The following is an 18,212-nucleotide window of genomic DNA, read 5'->3' as shown; positions in this document are numbered from 1 at the left end:
GACGCGGTGGATGGAGCAGGCGGTGGCACTGCGGAAAGCCCAGAAACATGTGCTGGGGCTGGAGAACTGCTGGAGAACGTGCTGCAGGTGAGGAAGGTGAGGACAGTCCACTGTGATGTCGCTGTGATGGACTGGGACATCCCGGTGGCGATGTCCCCAGCTGGTGGGCGGCGATGTGCCCGGCCGCTGTCTGTGACATCCCGCTGATGCGCTTTTGTGACTGCGTGGCCCTCCCTGCTTAAATCTGGGCACGGCAGCTCAGCCCAGTGGCCTGTGCCTCCCCTCCAGCCGAGCGGTTGTGCGAGGACTGGAGCGCGGACTTTGGCGTGCCTTGGTGCTGGGTCGTGGCCTCAGAGCTGCTTCGTGGAGCTCTCAGAGGTTCACGTCCCCAGAGCCACATTTGCGTTTCTCCCAGCCCTGGTCCGACCAGGCAGCTGGGACATCCAGGAGGAGCACCTGCAGCAGCAGAGGTAGGCGGCACAGGGACTCCTCTATGTGCCCGCAGAGGGACCCTATTTGAGGGACCGTCCCCAGCCCAGACAATGACAGTGGCCCCTCTCTTCCTCTTCCAGGGCGACCCCCGCTGCTGCAGCGTCTGCACCAGGGAGCGCATCGTCACCTGCTGCTCCCCACAGCCCACCGCAGCTGGTGGCAAGCATGGCCGCGGCCTTGGACACCCGCTGCCCCATCTGCCTGGACAGCTGGGGCAGCCCCGCGTTCACCTTGCCATGCTGCCACCAATTTTGCTTCGCCTGCATCCAGCGGTGGGCTGACACCAAGCCCGAGTGCCCCCTCTGCAAGCGGAGGCTGACGTCCATCGTGCACTCGGTGCAGGCTGATGACAAGTTTGAGGAGCTGGTCATCAGCCCATCGGCATCCATCGCCGCCGACAGCTCCTCTGGGGCCCAGGCAGCCTGGCCGTGGGCTGCATGGGTGGCACCCAGCCCTCTGGTGGGCGGCCTCCCCGCGGACACCTGGGGCCGTCTCTTCCAGGAGCACCCTGCTCTGCTCCGGCCCCTGCTCTCCTGGGTGCGCCGCGAGCTCGGGAGAGTCTTCGGGGCACGGCGTTTGGAGGCGCTGCTCCTGGAGAACGCCATCAGGGAGACCCTGCGCCTGGTGGGGCTGGAGGAAGAGATGCTGCTCCAGCTGGTGGAGGAAGACCTGGGAGGGAACAACGCGGCGACGTTCGTGCGGCACCTCCTGGACGTCGCCGTGCAGCGGTGCAGCAGGGAGGCCCACCGCCTGCTGGGCCTCCATGTTCCTCCTGCAGCCGAGCATCGGGAGGCCAGCCCCGGGCCAGAGCCCATCCCATCTGGCCCCGACGGGGTGGCTCCTGCAGCCGGCGCAGTCTCCTCTCTCCATCCTGCCAGCTCCAGCAGGGATGAGGGGCCCGGCGCATCAAGAGATGCCCTTGGAGGGAACGCCAGCCGCCCTCACTCCCCACCAGCTGCGGTCCCCATGGAGCAGGCAGCACCTGAAGAGGAGCCGCAGGAGGCTGCACCAGGGCCCTCCACCACCAGGCGGGGCAGGGGCTGCCCACCTCGGGGTCCCCGGCGAGCCCCCAAGAGGAAGAACAGCTCCTCGCAGGCCTCTCCACCATCCAAGAAGAGGCCACCCCGCCGGGGACAATAGAAGACCCTCCGAGGCCGGGGCCGGACACACTGGGACACACGCCGGCCCCAAAGGACCTGAAAGTCATCAGGGTCCTATTCCACCACACAGAAAAAATAAAATAAAGTCACAGAAAACCTGTCAGTGTCGCAAACACAGTGGTCATTGCCATCCCCACCCCTGCTGCTTTCTCCTCCCTTTCCCCATGCCGGGCCCACTCTTTGCCCTGTTGCGTTGCTGCCCTGACAGCACCCACTGCCCCGCTCCAGCCTGATTCTCCGCAGCCGCTCCCAGGAAGGGGTTTGCAGCCTGGGGTCTGCAGCCCAGCCCACACCCCGGTCCCATCACCCCACTTGGCCTGTTCATCCTGGAAAAGGAGGCTGAGGGAGACCTTATTGCCATCTACAGCTTCCTCAAAAGGGGGAGCTGAGGCGATCTCTTTAGTACCATTGATAGACCTGCGGGAACGGTGTCAAACTGCAACAGAGGAGGTTTAGGCTAGACAGCAGGGAGAGGTGCTTCACTGAGAGGGTTGTTGCACAATGGAACAGGCTCACCAGGCTAACCCCATTTACAAGAACCCTCTGGGCCCGACCCTTTAGCCAATTGCTCACCCCACTTATTATGCTTTTATCTAACTGTATTCTGCTCATTCTGTCCAGAAGGATGCTGTGGGATGAAGCCCACCAGGCCCTATGCAAGCTCCTGCCCCTCCAAGCACACCACCACATCCCACCAAGCTGAGCAACCCCACGCACCCTGCCTCCAAGCAGGCTGGCAGGGACATTTTGCACATCCCAGAGCTGTGGCCATGCAAAATGAACAACGCTGAAGAGAGATGCAAGAGCTGAGAGCAAGAAGTTCAATAAGACCTAGCGCAGGGCTCCTTGTCTCAGGGCATCCCTATCCTCATACCTCTCGTATTTTGCGTTTCTTGCCAAACATGATCTTCTTGTAGAGGTATTTCTCTCGATAACTCCTGGGGAAGCACCCACCCGAGTGGGGAGCAAGAGAGGTTTGCCCTCGGGCGGCAGCCACGTTAGGCTCCGGGGCTGCACACAGGTCTTTGGGGCGGGCAGGCAGGGGGGAGGTTGTGTTCTGAGGAAAAAAATGTTGGGATGTGGGTTTAGAAGAGAGGCAGAAATGTACAGATGGAGTGGGATAACACAGCTGTTGTTGATGAATCCTCTCCCAAAAGGAATCCTCTCCCAAGTTATGCATGGCGGTGGCCATGGCCCCTCTAGATTTTCCATACATTTTGTATATCTTTTCCATATATTGCTTTAATTTAGTGATTAACCCCAGTGTAATTTCCTCTTCCCCAAGGTCACCATAACTGCTAGCACCACCAAGGAGGTGCAGGAGCCCTCGGGGCTGCTGGAAGGGCAGTTGGGAGCTCCCGCTGCCTAGACGTGTCCCTACAGCATGGCCACCAGCGCGGGGTTTAAACCTCTTGACAATCCCTGGGGAACATCTTGTCCAAACGGCCTGCTCCAGCAGGGCCATCCAGAGCAGGGGGCCCACGTCCAGGCCGCTTTGGAAGATCTCTCAGGAGGGAGCAAGCTGTGCAGGGCTCTGACACACTCAGAGCACAGCAGTGCTGGTGTTCAGAGGGAACCTCCTGTGCTCCTGCTGGTGCCCGCTGCCTCGTGTGCTGGCACTGGGCACCACTGGAGAGAGCCTGTCTCTGTCCCCTCTGCAGCCTTGAAGCTGAAAGAGGGTAGATTTAGATGAGATATTTACAAGAAATTCTTCATGATGAGGGTGGTGAGGCGCTGGAACAGGTTGTCCAGAGAAGCTGTGGATGCCCCGTCCCTTGAAGTGCTCAAGGCCAGGTTGGATGGGGCTTTGAGCAACGTGGTCTAGTGGGAGGTGTCCCTGCCCCTGGCAGGAGTTGGAATGAGATGATCTTTAAGGCTGCTTCCAACCCAAACCATCCCATGTTTCTATGATTTGATGCTGAGCAGTTCTTTGAACACAGCAGCTGCTGAATCGATGCTTGTAAGACATTTGCAACAGGGAACAGAGCAACAGGGATTTTTCAGAGAAGGTCATGTCCTTTTAATGCCCTGTTGGTGTACTCTGTTACGTTGTTGTTGTTGAAACCTGATTTCCATCACTAGCTGGGAAATCAGGAAGCATACTGGATCATGGATCTTCTGTTGCAGCACACGAAAGTAAGGCGGCAGAAGGAAAGGTTCTTCCATGAGCATGTCCTTCAGTGCTCTGCTAAGGCTTGAGAAGATGCAAAAAAAGGGATTGGGCGCTTCTTGTGTAACCATTGGCACAGAAGAGTGATTTTGTGGTTTGTGTTTGAAACTTTTGTAAATGAAAAGAAAGCATCAGAGTCTCACAGTGTGTCCTAGAGTCCTAGACTGTTAGAGAGCGTCCTGGCGAGTCAGAGCATCCCAGGACTCAAGGCAAGAGTGCCCCATAAATGTCATTGCTAGCAGCACCCACAGGCGCTGCTGTGAGCTTGCTTTTGAGTAAGACCAAGACATTGTCTGTGGAACAGTCACGGCTTTTATTTTTCTTTTAATTGTAGCCTATTTAAGCCCTGCTAGTGGCACTGGGCGAGCTACAGGAAATTCACTCAGGACCTATCGCTGAAGCACAGGTCACCAAAGGGAAGAGATCAGCACCTGCCTCTCCGCTCTCCCTCATGGGGAAGCTGCAGACTGCAATGAGGTCTCCCCTCAGCCTCCTCCAGGCTGAACAATCCAAGAGACTTCAGCCTCAAGGGCTGATATGAAACACCAGTGCCAAGCCCACAAGATGCGGTGCATGGAGCAGGCAGTGGCACTGCAGAAAGCCCAGAAACATGTGCTGGGGCTGGAGAACTGCTGGAGAACGTGCTGCAGGTGAGGAAGGTGAGGACAGTCCACTGTGATGTCGCTGTGATGGACCGGGACATCCCGGTGGCGATGTCCCCAGCTGGTGGGCGGCGATGTGCCCGGCCGCTGTCTGTGACATCCCGCTGATGCGCTTTTGTGACTGCGTGGCCCTCACTGCTTAAATCTGGGCACGGCAGCTCAGCCCAGTGGCCTGTGCCTCCCCTCCAGCCGAGCGGTTGTGCGAGGACTGGAGCGCGGACTTTGGCGTGCCTTGGTGCTGGGTCGTGGCCTCGGAGCTGCTTCGTGGAGCTCTCAGAGGTTCACGTCCCCAGAGCCACATTTGCGTTTCTCCCAGCCCTGGTCCGACCAGGCAGCTGGGACATCCAGGAGGAGCACCTGCAGCAGCAGAGGTAGGCGGCACAGGGACTCCTCTCTGTGCCCGCAGAGGCATCCTCCTTGAGGGACCCTCCCCAGGCCAGACAATGACAGTGGCCCCTCTCTTCCTCTTCCAGGGCGACCCCCGCTGCTGCAGCGTCTGCACCAGGGAGCGCATCGTCACCTGCTGCTCCCCACAGCCCACCGCAGCTGGTGGCAAGCATGGCCGCGGCCTTGGACACCCGCTGCCCCATCTGCCTGGACAGCTGGGGCAGCCCCGCGTTCACCTTGCCGTGCTGCCACCAGTTTTGCTTCGCCTGCATCCAGCGGTGGGCTGACACCAAGCCCGAGTGCCCCCTCTGCAAGCGGAGGCTGACGTCCATCGTGCACTCGGTGCAGGCTGATGACAAGTTTGAGGAGCTGGTCATCAGCCCATCGGCATCCATCGCCGCCGACAGCTCCTCTGGGGCCCAGGCAGCCTGGCCGTGGGCTGCATGGGTGGCACCCAGCCCTCTGGTGGGCGGCCTCCCCGCGGACACCTGGGGCCGTCTCTTCCAGGAGCACCCTGCTCTGCTCCGGCCCCTGCTCTCCTGGGTGCGCCGCGAGCTCGGGAGAGTCTTCGGGGCACGGCGTTTGGAGGCGCTGCTCCTGGAGAACGCCATCAGGGAGACCCTGCGCCTGGTGGGGCTGGAGGAAGAGATGCTGCTCCAGCTGGTGGAGGAAGACCTGGGAGGGAACAACGCGGCGACGTTCGTGCGGCACCTCCTGGACGTCGCCGTGCAGCGGTGCAGCAGGGAGGCCCACCGCCTGCTGGGCCTCAACGTTCCTCCTGCAGCCCAGCATCGGGAGGCCAGCCCCGTGCCAGAGCCCATCCCATCTGGCCCCGACGGGGTGGCTCCTGCAGCCGGCGCAGTCTCCTCTCTCCATCCTGCCAGCTCCAGCAGGGATGAGGGGCCCGGCGCATCAAGAGATGCCCTTGGAGGGAACGCCAGCCACCCTCACTCCCCACCAGCTGCGGTCCCCATGGAGCAGGCAGCACCTGAAGAGGAGCCGCAGGAGGCTGCACCAGGGCCCTCCACCACCAGGCGGGGCAGGGGCTGCCCACCTCGGGGTCCCCGGCGAGCCCCCAAGAGGAAGAACAGCTCCTCGCAGGCCTCTGCACCATCCAAGAAGAGGCCACCCCGCCGGGGACAATAGAAGACCCTCCGAGGCCGGGGCCGGACACACTGGGACACACGCCGGCCCCAAAGGACCTGAAAGTCATCAGGGTCCTATTCCACCACACAGAAAAAAATAAAATAAAATAAAGTCACAGAAAACCCGTCAGTGTCGCAAACACAGTGGTCATTGCCATCCCCACCCCTGCTGCTTTCTCCTCCCTTTCCCCATGCCGGGCCCACTCTTTGCCCTGTTGCGTTGCTGCCCTGACAGCACCCACTGCCCCGCTCCAGCCTGATTCTCCGCAGCCGCTCCCAGGAAGGGGTTTGCAGCCTGGGGTCTCCAGCCCAGCCCACACCCCGGTCCCATCACCCCACTTGGCCTGTTCATCCTGGAAAAGGAGGCTGAGGGAGACCTTATTGCCATCTACAGCTACCTCACAAGGGGAAGAGGAGGCCATCTATTCTCTTCAGTCACCAGTGATAGACCTGCAGGAGTGGTGTCAAACTGCAACAGAGGAGGTTTAGGCTAGACAGCAGGAAGAGGTGCTTCACTGAGAGGGTTGTCGCACAATGGAACAGGCTCACCAGGCTAACCCCATTTACAAGAACCCTCTGGGCCCGACCCTTTAGCCAATTGCTCACCCCACTTATTATGCTTTTATCTATCTGTATTCTGCTCATTCTGTCCAGAAGGATGCTGTGGGATGAAGCCCACCAGGCCCTATGCAAGCTCCTGCCCCTCCAAACACACCACCACATCCCACCAAGCTGAGCAACCCCACGCACCCTGCCTCCAAGCAGGCTGGCAGGGACATTTTGCACATCCCAGAGCTGTGGCCATGCAAAATGAACAATGCTGAAGAGAGATGCAAGAGCTCAGAGCAAGCCAGTTCAATAAGACCTAGCGCAGGGCTCCTTGTCTCAGGGCATCCCTATCCTCATACCTCTCGTATTTTGCATTTCTTGCCAAACATGATCTTCTTGTAGAGGTATTTCTCTCTATAACTCCTGGGGAAGCACCCACCCGAGTGGGGAGCAAGAGAGGTTTGCCCTCGGGCGGCAGCCATGTTAGGCTCCGGGGCTGCACACAGGCCTTCGGGGCGGGCAGGCGGGGGGGAGGTTGTGTTCTGAGGAAAAAAATGTTGGGATGTGGGTTTAGAAGAGAGGCAGAGATGTACAGATGGAGTGGGATAACACAGCTGTTGTTGATGAATCCTCTCCCAAGAGGAATCCTCTCCCAAGTTATGCATGGCGGTGGCCATGGCCCCTCTAGATTTTCCATACAGTTTCTATATATTTTCCATATTTTTCTTTAATTTAGTGATTAACTCCAGTGTAATTTCCTCTTCCCCAAGGTCACCATAACTGCTAGCACCACCAAGGAGGTGCAGGAGCCCTCGGGGCTGCTGGAAGGGCAGTTGGGTGCTCCCGCTGCCTAGACGTGTCCCTACAGCATGGCCACCAGCGCGGGGTTTAAGCTTCTTGACAATCCCTGGGGAACATCTTGTCCAAACGGCCTGCTCCAGCAGGGCCATCCAGAGCAGGGGGCCCACGTCCAGGCCGCTTTGGAAGATCTCTCAGGAGGGAGCAAGCTGTGCAGGGCTCTGACACCCTCGCAGCACAGCAGTGCTGGTGTTCAGAGGGAACCTCCTGTGCTCCTGCTGGTGCCCGTTGCCTCGTGTGCTGGCACTGGGCACCACTGGAGAGAGCCTGTCTCTGTCCCCTCTGCAGCCTTGAAGCTAAAAGAGGGTAGATTTACATGAGATATTTGCAAGAAATTCTTCATGATGAGGGTGGTGAGGCACTGGCACAGGTTGCCCAGAGAAGCTGTGGATGCCCCATCCTTGGAAGTGTTCGAGGCCAGCTTGGATGGGGCTTTGAGCAACGTGGTCTAGTGGGAGGTGTCCCTGCCCCTGGCAGGAGTTGGAGTGAGAAGATCTTTAAGGCTGCTTCCAACCCAAACCATCCCATGTTTCTATGATTTGATGCTGAGCAGTTCTCTGAACACAGCAGCTGCTGAATCGATGCTTGTAAGACATTTGCAACAGGGAACAGAACAACAGAGATTTTTCAGAGAAGGTCATTTCCTTTTAATGCCCAGTTCGTGTACTCTGTGTTACGTTGTTTTTTTTTTTAAAACTGATTTGGGTCTTCAGCTGGGAAATCAGGAAGCATACTGGATCATGGATCTTCTGTTGCAGCACACAAAAGTAAGGCGGCAGAAGGAAAGGTTCTTCCATGAGCATGTCCTTCAATGCTCTGCTAAAGCTTGAGAAGATGCAAAAAAAGGGATTGGGCGCTTCTTAGGTAACCATTGGCACAGAAGAGTGATTTTGTGGTTTGTGTTTGAAACATTTGGAAATGAAAAGAAAGATCAAAGTCTCACAGTGTGTCCTAGAGAGTCCCAGACTGTTAGAGAGCGTCCTGGCGAGTCAGAGCATCCCAGGACTCAAGGCGAGAGTCCCCCATAAATGCCATTGCTAGCAGCACCCACAGGCACTGCTGTGAGCTTGCTTTTGAGTAAGACCAAGACATTGTCTGTGGAACAGTCATGGCTTTTATTTTTCTTTTAATTGTAGCCTGTGTAAGCCCCGCTAGTGGCACTGGGCGAGCTACAGGCCATTCACTCGGGTCCTATCACTGAAGCACAGGTCACCAGAGGGAAGAGATCAGCACCTTCCTCTCCGCTCTCCCTTGTGGGGAAGCTGCAGACTGCAATGAGGTCTCCCCTCAGCCTCTTCCAGGCTGAACAATCCAAGAGACTTCAGCCTCAAGGGCTGATATGAAACACCAGTGCCAAGCCCACAAGACACGGTGGATGGAGCAGGCAGTGGCACTGCGGAAAGCCCAGAAACATGTGCTGGGGCTGGAGAACTGCTGGAGAACGTGCTGCAGGTGAGGAAGGTGAGGACAGTCCACTGTGATGTCGCTGTGATGGACTGGGACATCCCGGTGGCGATGTCTCCAGCTGGTGGGCGGCGATGTGCCCGGCCACTGTCTGTGACATCCCGCTGATGCGCTTTTGTGACTGCGTGGCCCTCCCTGCTTAAATCTGGGCACGGCAGCTCAGCCCAGTGGCCTGTGCCTCCCCTCCAGCCGAGCGGTTGTGCGAGGACTGGAGCGCGGACTTTGGCGTGCCTTGGTGCTGGGTCGTGGCCTCGGAGCTGCTTCGTGGAGCTCTCAGAGGTTCACGTCCCCAGAGCCACATTTGCGTTTCTCCCAGCCCTGGTCCGACCAGGCAGCTGGGACATCCAGGAGGAGCACCTGCAGCAGCAGAGGTAGGCGGCACAGGGACTCCTCTATGTGCCCGCAGAGGCATCCTCCTTGAGGGACCCTATTTGAGGGACCCTCCCCAGCACAGACAATGACAGTGGCCCCTCTCTTCCTCTTCCAGGGCGACCCCCGCTGCTGCAGCGTCTGCACCAGGGAGCGCATCGTCACCTGCTGCTCCCCACAGCCCACCGCAGCTGGTGGCAAGCATGGCCGCGGCCTTGGACACCCGCTGCCCCATCTGCCTGGACAGCTGGGGCAGCCCCGCGTTCACCTTGCCATGCTGCCACCAATTTTGCTTCGCGTGCATCCAGCGGTGGGCTGACACCAAGCCCGAGTGCCCCCTCTGCAAGCGGAGGCTGACGTCCATCGTGCACTCGGTGCAGGCTGATGACAAGTTTGAGGAGCTGGTCATCAGCCCATCGGCATCCATCGCCGCCGACAGCTCCTCTGGGGCCCAGGCAGCCTGGCCGTGGGCTGCATGGGTGGCACCCAGCCCTCTGGTGGGCGGCCTCCCCGCGGACACCTGGGGCCGTCTCTTCCAGGAGCACCCTGCTCTGCTCCGGCCCCTGCTCTCCTGGGTGCGCCGCGAGCTCGGGAGAGTCTTCGGGGCACGGCGTTTGGAGGCGCTGCTCCTGGAGAACGCCATCAGGGAGACCCTGCGCCTGGTGGGGCTGGAGGAAGAGATGCTGCTCCAGCTGGTGGAGGAAGACCTGGGAGGGAACAACGCGGCGACGTTCGTGCGGCACCTCCTGGACGTCGCCGTGCAGCGGTGCAGCAGGGAGGCCCACCGCCTGCTGGGCCTCCATGTTCCTCCTGCAGCCGAGCATCGGGAGGCCAGCCCCGGGCCAGAGCCCATCCCATCTGGCCCCGACGGGGTGGCTCCTGCAGCCGGCGCAGTCTCCTCTCTCCATCCTGCCAGCTCCAGCAGGGATGAGGGGCCCGGCGCATCAAGAGATGCCCTTGGAGGGAACGCCAGCCGCCCTCGCTCCCCACCAGCTGCGGTCCCCATGGAGCAGGCAGCACCTGAAGAGGAGCCGCAGGAGGCTGCACCAGGGCCCTCCACCACCAGGCGGGGCAGGGGCTGCCCACCTCGGGGTCCCCGGCGAGCCCCCAAGAGGAAGAACAGCTCCTCGCAGGCCTCTGCACCATCCAAGAAGAGGCCACCCCGCCGGGGACAATAGAAGACCCTCCGAGGCCGGGGCCGGACACACTGGGACACACGCCGGCCCCAAAGGACCTGAAAGTCATCAGGGTCCTATTCCACCACACAGAAAAAATAAAATAAAGTCACAGAAAACCTGTCAGTGTCGCAAACACAGTGGTCATTGCCATCCCCACCCCTGCTGCTTTCTCCTCCCTTTCCCCGTGCCGGGCCCACTCTTTGCCCTGTTGCGTTGCTGCCCTGACAGCACCCACTGCCCCGCTCCAGCCTGCGTCTCCGCAGCCGCTCCCAGGAAGGGGTTTGCAGCCTGGGGTCTGCAGCCCAGCCCACACCCCGGTCCCATCACCCCACTTGGCCTGTTCATCCTGGAAAAGGAGGCTGAGGGAAACCTTATTGCCATCTACAGCTTCCTCACAAGGGGAAGAGGAGGCCATCTGTTCTCTTTAGTAGCAGTGATAGACCTGCAGGAGTGGTGTCAAACTGCAACAGAGGAGGTTTAGGCTAGACAGCAGGGAGAGGTGCTTCACTGAGAGGGTTGTCGCACAATGGAACAGGCTCACCAGGCTAACCCCATTTACAAGAACCCTGTGGGCCCGACCCTGTAGCCTATTGCTCACCCCACTTATTATGCTTTTATCTATCTGTATTCTGCTCATTCTGTCCAGAAGGATGCTGTGGGATGAAGCCCATCAGCCCCTATGCAAGCTCCTGCCCCTCCAAACACACCACCACATCCCACCAAGCTGAGCAACCCCATGCATCCTGCCTCCAGGCAGGCGGGCAGGGACATTTTGCACATCCCAGAGCTGTGGCCATGCAAAATGAACAATGCTGAAGAGAGACGCAAGAGCTCAGAGCACGCCTTGTCCTCCTCTTCCTCAGGCAACCCTTGCTGCCCTGGGGCTGAGGAAGCAGAAGTAGCACCAGCACAAAGACGACACCTCTCGTGTCATGCCTGCGACACCAATCCCCCAGCACAGGCAGTGCTGCCGACATGCACTAACCCAGCATCTGTGTGGAGCGAGCCAGCCCAGGGAAAGGCACAGCAGGAGCTGCATTTACAGACAGGGAACGTTTTAATTTACAATTTCTGTCCCAAGAGCAAAGCTGAGGGTTTTTCACCCAAACACTACGGTCTCTGCAGCACATAGCCAGTCCAGCCCCTGGTGCAGGGGGCCAATGCCCCATCACGCTCGCCGCGCCTTCTTGTTTTTCTTCTTTTCTTCTTTGATGGCATCATCGTGGGCTTTCCTCTTTGCAGCAAGTTTGTTCACCTGCAGAGAAAGCCCCCCAGACCCACGGTCAGGTCAGTCTGCCAGCACCGAGAGCTGCGCCACCCTCAGACCCACCAAACCCATTCTGCTCCCAGGGGATGGAGAGGAGCAGTGGCACCTCCTGAGTTTTACTTGCTGAGCACATGCTTTGGCCCTGAGGGAAAACAGGGAGACTCTGCTCTGTTAGGGTTGAGCGCCTGAAAGCCTGGTAATGCCAGGCACGAGGCTTGTACAGCCTCAGCCCAGCACACCTGCGGTTTGTGTCCTCACCACCTCCTCAGGTACAGGGAGGAGAGAAAGGAGAAGAGCTGGAAACCCCCAAGTGGCAGCAGTGTTTGTAGGCTTGATAAATGTGGGACCAGCCTGTGACAACACAGGCTCAGCCCTGAAGAGCAGCTTCAGCTCTGCCCACACTTGCAGCAGGGCTGGGAGCTGCGTGAGGCACAGCTATGGGTGAAGCTCCCTCCAGCAACCAGAGCTGGGGAAGCACAAGGTTGTCAGAGGCTGCTCCCTCCCCACGAGATGGGCACAGGACAGGATTTAATGATCCCGAGCTGCAAGCCAGTATGAAAAGACCTAGCGCAGGGCTCCTTGTCTCAAGGCATCCCTATCCTCATACCTCTCGGATTTTGCGTTTCTTGCCAAACATGATCTTCTTGTAGAGGTATTTCTCCTTCTTCTTCATCATCATGATGGCCAGGCGCTTCTCCTCGTTTTGCTGTTCCTGCTCCAGGCGTTTCTTGTCCTCCAGCTTCACCTTGCCAGCGGTCACCTTCACAGGAAGCGCCTGCGGGGAGCCAAGAGCTCAGGACCCTGCGTGCTGGGTGCCCACAGACGTTTCAACAGACAGTGGGACCATGAATAACCTCTGCAAGCTTGCAGAAGACACCAAGCTGAGGGATGCACTTGGTACACCAGAAGGATGACACCCAAAGGGACGTGGACAAGCTCGAGAAATGGACTGATGGAAACCTGCTGAGGTTCAATGAGTTCAAGTGCAAGGAGCTGCACCTGGGCTGGGGCAATCCCAGACTTGAGGACGGACGGGGAGAGGAACTCATTGAGGATGAATGGATGTGGGGCTGTTTGAGCAGGTCCAGAGGAGGGCCATTGAAGTGACCAGAGGGCTGGAGCACCTCTCCTATGAAGAGAGGCTGAGAGAAGTAGGGGTGTTCAGCCTAAAGAGAAGGCTCCAGGGAGACCTCATTGTGGCCTTTCAGAACTTAAAGCGAGCTTGAAAAAAATATAAAAAATAATTTTTACACAGGCAGACAGTGATAGGACAAGGGGAAAGGGTTTTAAATTCAGAGAAGATTTAGATTAGAGGTTAGGAGGAAACTCTTCCCTCACAGGGTGGAGGGGCACTGGCACAAGTTGCCCAGAAAGCTGTGGATGCCCCATCCCTGCAGCTGGTCAAGGCCAAGCTGGACGTGGCCCTGGGCAGCCTGGTCTGGTTGGTGGCATCGCCACCCTTGGAAGGAGAGCTGAAACTGGATGTTTTTTAAGATCCCTTCCAACAGAAGCCATTCTAGGATTTCCACTCAGCAGGTGCTGGGTGTGAGCAGGAGCTACAGCCCATTAGCAAGGGCTCAGGACCCAGGGGCTGCTGCAGGACCAGCTCGGCCACAGCAGTCCCAGAGCAAGGACTTGGCTGGGACACGCTGCAGCGAGCTGAGCCCTGGCAGGGAGGGCACTCACAAAGGCTGCCCTCTCCTGGAGCTCCTGTCCCGCTGCCAGGCACCTCACCTTGTTGCTCTGAGTCTTCTGCTCTTCCATCTTCTTCAATTTCATCTCCTCTTCCTTTTCAGACTCTTCCTCTTCCTCCTCCTCCTCGTTATCATTGTCCTCCTCCTCCTCCTCCTCTTCCTCCTCGTCCTCCTCACTCTCTTCACCTACAGAGAGACCACTGCTGTCAGCTGGGAGCGAGCTGACACTGCAGATCTCTGCCCAAGCAGCAGTGCTGCCTGGTTCCCCTCCTCTTCAGCCCCAGGAGCTGAGCATCACCTGGGTCCTCGCCCCGCTGCATGGCCAGCAGTTTCAGCTTCTCCGGAGGGATGTAGTCTCCCTCCTGCTCCGTCACGAAGGGCGAGAGGTGTGGGGGCAGCAACACACCAGGGAAATAATCAGCTACAGGGAGGCACAGCTTCGCATTGACCGAGTCAAAAACCCACTGAGGCTGCAGGTAATACCTGTGGGACAGAGCCGGGGGTCAGAACGCGTCCTCCTGCCCCAGGCTCTGGAGCCCAGAGGGCTGCAGGACTGCAGCAGAGCGGGATGTGAGGAGACAAGAGCATGGGGACAGCTTGGGACAGCCACTAGCCCCGGTGGCTATGCTGGGGACAAGTGACTTGCCTCACCTGCCCACAACCTGCTGCTCCACCCGGGGTCTGTCGACGATCTGGTGGGTGATGGAGGGGTCGCTCACGTCGTAGGTGGCACCGATGCACAGGGACTTGTCCCAGGACACTTGGCCACCAAAGCACCTGCCAGCCAAATACACCGAGCGGTCACACCGGAGAGGCCCCTCAGGGTCACCTCACCCGTGGGACACGAGGCAGATCGGCCTCAGCAGTCCCACTGGGAGGGAACGGGGAAGGTCGGGCTGCTGGGGAAGGCTGCTGATGAAGGAAGTACCGGATGATGAAGGCCAGCGGCTCTCGAGGAACCTCCCTGTTGAGGAAGAAGCGCAGCCCTTCAAACAGCTTTTTGTGTTTCTCCAGGGCCTCTTGCTCCTTCCTCCTCGCGTCCATCTGCTCAGCGGTCTCCTGCTCAGAGCAAAGCATTCAGCCTCTTCCCACACACTGCCCCTGCCAAGCCCCTCACTGCATGGGGGGCTCCTGGGTGCTGCCCCCATCCTCCTGCCTGTCCCCCCGCTCCCACACTGCACAGCCCCAGCCTTCACCCAGCCACGAGATGTGCTGCAGAGCCACCCTGCCAGGCTCTTACCCCCTCCACAGGGAACTCATCCATCTCCACCTCGTCCTCCTGGGCCGGTGCCACCACGCGCACCAGGCTGGCGCTCAGAGCTGACAGTTTCTGCAGCAGGAGACCGAGAAGATGTAAGAGGCAGGCTCGCAGAGGAAATCCCCCGAGGGCAGGCACCGATTCCCTCCTTTGGCCAGCCCAAAGGGGCGATCAGGCTCTGCTCCTCAGTCCCTGCACCATGAGTTCTCCACACCAGGAGGAGTCAACGTGGACACCAAAGCCACACAGGTCCTAACGCAGACCCTGGTAGCAGCAGCGTCCCTCACCTCCAGGTAGCTCTCCGAATCCATGGCGTACTCCTTGCCCTCCGCAGGCTTTAATTCAACCTCCGCCTGGCCATCGATCTGAGGAGAAACAAAGATGGGGAGACAGCTCCCAGGCCTGGAGCGCCCAAACACCCTCTGCTCCAGCCCTTCCACCACCCACACTGGTCCTGCTGAGGCTCTGCTCCCTGCAGCAGGTGCTGCCACCAGCCCGGTGTCCCCGGGGCAGGCAGCGGCCTCACCTTGGGTGGATAGTGCAGGTTGAGCGAGTGGTAGAGGCGAAAGTTGACGAAGCCCAGCAAGGTGGTGTAGAACTCGGTGAAGGTGGCCATCACGCGGTAATCCACATCCGTGGGGTGCTGCGGGCAGGCAGGGAGGGTGAGAAAATGAGGATGAAGGACCAGATCCCCTCATCAGGTGCAGGGTCCCGGTCTCCCAGCACCAGCTTGGGGCACGAAGCTGCTGGGAGGTCAGGCCACCAGCCCCGCTGCTCACTCGCCCCATCTGCAGATGGAGGAAGGTCCTGCCCTCTTCACAGCCAGGTCTAGAGATTTATGCCCACCTCCAGACACTGGACAGGGAGAGCTCTGCAGGCTGCATCACCCTCAGCTCCCACAGAGCCCTGTGGGGATGGCTGTGCCGTGAGCACGCTGCCTTGCCACCCTGGCGAAGAGGGCGCGGGGTCCAACGTGCTTTGGCACCTCCAGATGAGGTAACTACCAGCTAATCTTTAATTGCTGGGTAAAATAATTGATAAAAGGAGGAGTGTAACAGCTGGGGAGACTGGTATGGCTAGGCACCAGGGCCACGGTCACTGCCATCCCTGATGGAAAGGGGCTACGTCCCCATAGGGCTGCCAAACCAGGCCTCGTGGATTCCACCACCGGCACTGCCTGATTTGCCCCCCTAGCACGAGAATGAGGAGATGTAGAGGGAGGAGATGTCCCCGCCACCCCTCCTTGGCTCCAGGGAAGGGAACAGCAAAGCAGCAGCAGCAGCACAGGTCCTGCTGTGCCCGGGTACTCACATCATGAGCGAAGGCGTAAGGGGTGATCCAGGTGACGGGCTGCCCCAGCACCTCGGCCTGGTAGTAGATGCCCTTGATGGAGAGGAAGACCTGGCGGGGAACAGAGCGAGGGATGAAGGCCAGGGGTGTCCCTCGGTTCTCATCAGCCTTCCCCGGGGCAGCAGGGGGTGTGAGGAAGCATCGGGGACAGCCCAGCAGGACTCGTCCCTCGCTGGGGAACCCACCTTGCGCAGGGAGCGGGACGCCACGACGTAGTTGAGGAACTCGACGGCCAGGCGCCGGCAGAGCTGGATGGTCTGAACGTGGCACTTGCCCGTGCGGGGGAAAGTGGAGAAGAGGAAGCACATGGAGAGGGCATCGTCCAGGTCCCGCAGCGCGTCTACAAAGGTTGGGTACCTGCGGCCGGGCAGGAGGGGGAAGGTGGCATCACAGCCAGCCCCACAGCCACCAGAAACCAGCCGGGACTGCAGCAAATGGTGAAGACCTTGCTTGAGAAAGGGAACGGGCTCTCACAGCCACCTCGGGGCAGCCGGGTGGTCTGTGGGGATGGGGGCGACACCGTTGGGCAGCCAGACCCTCACAGGAGCCCTCAGTTGATTTCTGCTGAGGAAAATCCGCCCCCCCTGGTGAGCCGGGCTCACCTCTCCTTCACGATGTGGTCGAGCTTGTAGCTGGGCTTGTTGTCCTTCAGCCGCTCCGCTGTGCCCCACTCGCTCTTGCCGTACGCCTTCCGCAGCTTGCGGACGAAGATCTGCAGGCACAGAGGGAGCTGAGCACCGGGGAGGGGGGCCAAAACACCACATACCCCACCCCAAAAGGGCCCTCGGGCAGGGCAGGCACCTTATACTCCCGAAACTTATTGACGATGGGCTCGTGGAGGAGAAACTTGATGTCCTTGAGGAGATAAAAGGTCCTGGGGGCCGTGGAGCCTTTGTTCACCTTCTTCTTGTGCCGGGGCTCGTGCGGGTAGATCCCCTTCAGGATGCAGAGGCGCCTGCGGGGGGGGGATCAGGGGCTGTGAGGCCGGGTCCCAGCCTGGTTTAACCCAAAGCCAGCGCCCCCCCGGCCCCGCACCACGCACCTGAAGTCGGCCAGGCTGAGCTGCAGCTTCTTCCGCGCCCTGTTGCGGGTGATGTAGTTGGTGGCCGAGCCCCGCTCATACTGGAAGGGGGGAGAAAGATGTCACAGCAGTGTCATGGGGGGGGGGGGGGCACCGGGACACAGCTGGGAAATTGGGGTGGGGATGGAGGAAGAGGGAAAAGGGGGAGAAGCGGGGGGATGAGGGGAGCCAGGGGGAGTGGGGGGGAGCCCTGGGGGGTGAGGAGGGGAACCGGGGGGGGTGGAGGCAGGGGGGAAGGGGGGAGAACCGAGGGTAAAGGGGGGGGGGAGCCCGGGGGAGGATGAAGAAGGGAACCCAGGGGGAACCGGGGGGGCGAACCTAGAGGGAACCGGGACCGGACCGAGGTAGGGGAGCTCTAGGGGAAATAAGGGGGAACCGAGGGCGGGGGGGGGGAACCGGGACCGGGACCGGGACCGGGACCGGGACCAGCCCCTGGTGCGTCCCGTCCCGTCCCCGGTCCCCGGTCCCCGGTCCCGGTCCCGGTCCCGGTCCCGGTCCCGACCCCGACCCCAGTCCCCAGTCCCCAGTCCCCGGTCCTCTCCCCTGTCCCCTGTCCCCCCCCGGTACCTTTCTCTTCTCCAGCCCCCCCATGGCTCCGCCGCCTCCCTCGTGGTGCCGCCGCTCCGCAAGCCCCGGGCTGCCCCCACCCCGCCTGTGCGGGGCCGCTGCACCCCCGGCCCGGCTGCGGGGTGCGGGGTACGGGACGGGGGGGTGCGGGGTGCAGGGGGGTTGTGAGGGGCTGGGGAGGGTCTGGGGGGCTCGGGGGGATCCGGGGGGAACGGCTCGGGGCAGGCACGGCACGGGCAGCCCGGGGGGAGGAGGGGAAAGGGGCGGGGGAAACGGGGAGGGGCGGGCACCGGGGGTGGGGCAGGGTGGGGATGGGGGTGGGGATGGGGGTGGGTTGGGTTGGGAACCGGGGGGGCACCGGGAGGAAACCGGGGGGGCACTGGGGCACGGCCGGGATGGGGCTGGGGCTGGGGTGGCACCGGGAGTAGCACCGGGACTGGCACCAGGACTGACACCGGGAGTAGCACCGGGAGTAGCACCGGGAGTGACACCGGCACCGGGGTGGCACCGGGACCGACATCAGCACGGGCACCGGGACTGACACCGGCACCGACACCGATC

General features: G+C 60.4%; 1 protein-coding gene across 1 annotated transcript; it reads right to left on the bottom strand.

Annotated features, from left to right (window-relative positions):
* Window positions 1-11,472: 11,472 nt before the first annotated feature.
* On the bottom strand, window positions 11,473-17,705 carry PES1 (pescadillo ribosomal biogenesis factor 1). Its single transcript, XM_032199294.1, has 15 exons — window positions 17,652-17,705; window positions 17,046-17,125; window positions 16,805-16,958; window positions 16,606-16,715; window positions 16,189-16,360; window positions 15,965-16,054; window positions 15,180-15,296; window positions 14,941-15,018; window positions 14,636-14,725; window positions 14,324-14,454; window positions 14,047-14,172; window positions 13,694-13,878; window positions 13,436-13,581; window positions 12,309-12,476; window positions 11,473-11,689 (listed from the first exon to the last, which is right to left on the bottom strand). The coding sequence occupies exons 1-15, from the start codon at window positions 17,673-17,675 to the stop codon at window positions 11,603-11,605; spliced, it is 1,758 nt and encodes a 585-aa protein (XP_032055185.1). The 5' UTR covers window positions 17,676-17,705; the 3' UTR covers window positions 11,473-11,602.
* Window positions 17,706-18,212: the final 507 nt, after the last annotated feature.

This window comes from Aythya fuligula, chromosome 17 (assembly GCF_009819795.1).
Source record: "Aythya fuligula isolate bAytFul2 chromosome 17, bAytFul2.pri, whole genome shotgun sequence".
Lineage (NCBI taxonomy): Eukaryota > Metazoa > Chordata > Aves > Anseriformes > Anatidae > Aythya > Aythya fuligula.
This window is presented reverse-complemented; position numbering and strand designations above follow the sequence as displayed.

Bases quoted from the DNA above. Each gene is read 5' to 3' on its own strand.
- PES1 (XM_032199294.1), bottom strand. From the start codon at position 17,675: ATGGGGGGGCTGGAGAAGAGAAAG. The intron at 16,959-17,045 runs GTGCGTGGTGCG...CCCCCCCCGCAG, and splicing joins CTCAGCCTGGCCGACTTCAG to GCGCCTCTGCATCCTGAAGG. The intron at 16,361-16,605 runs GTGAGCCCGGCT...GCCCGGCCGCAG, and splicing joins GACCACATCGTGAAGGAGAG to GTACCCAACCTTTGTAGACG.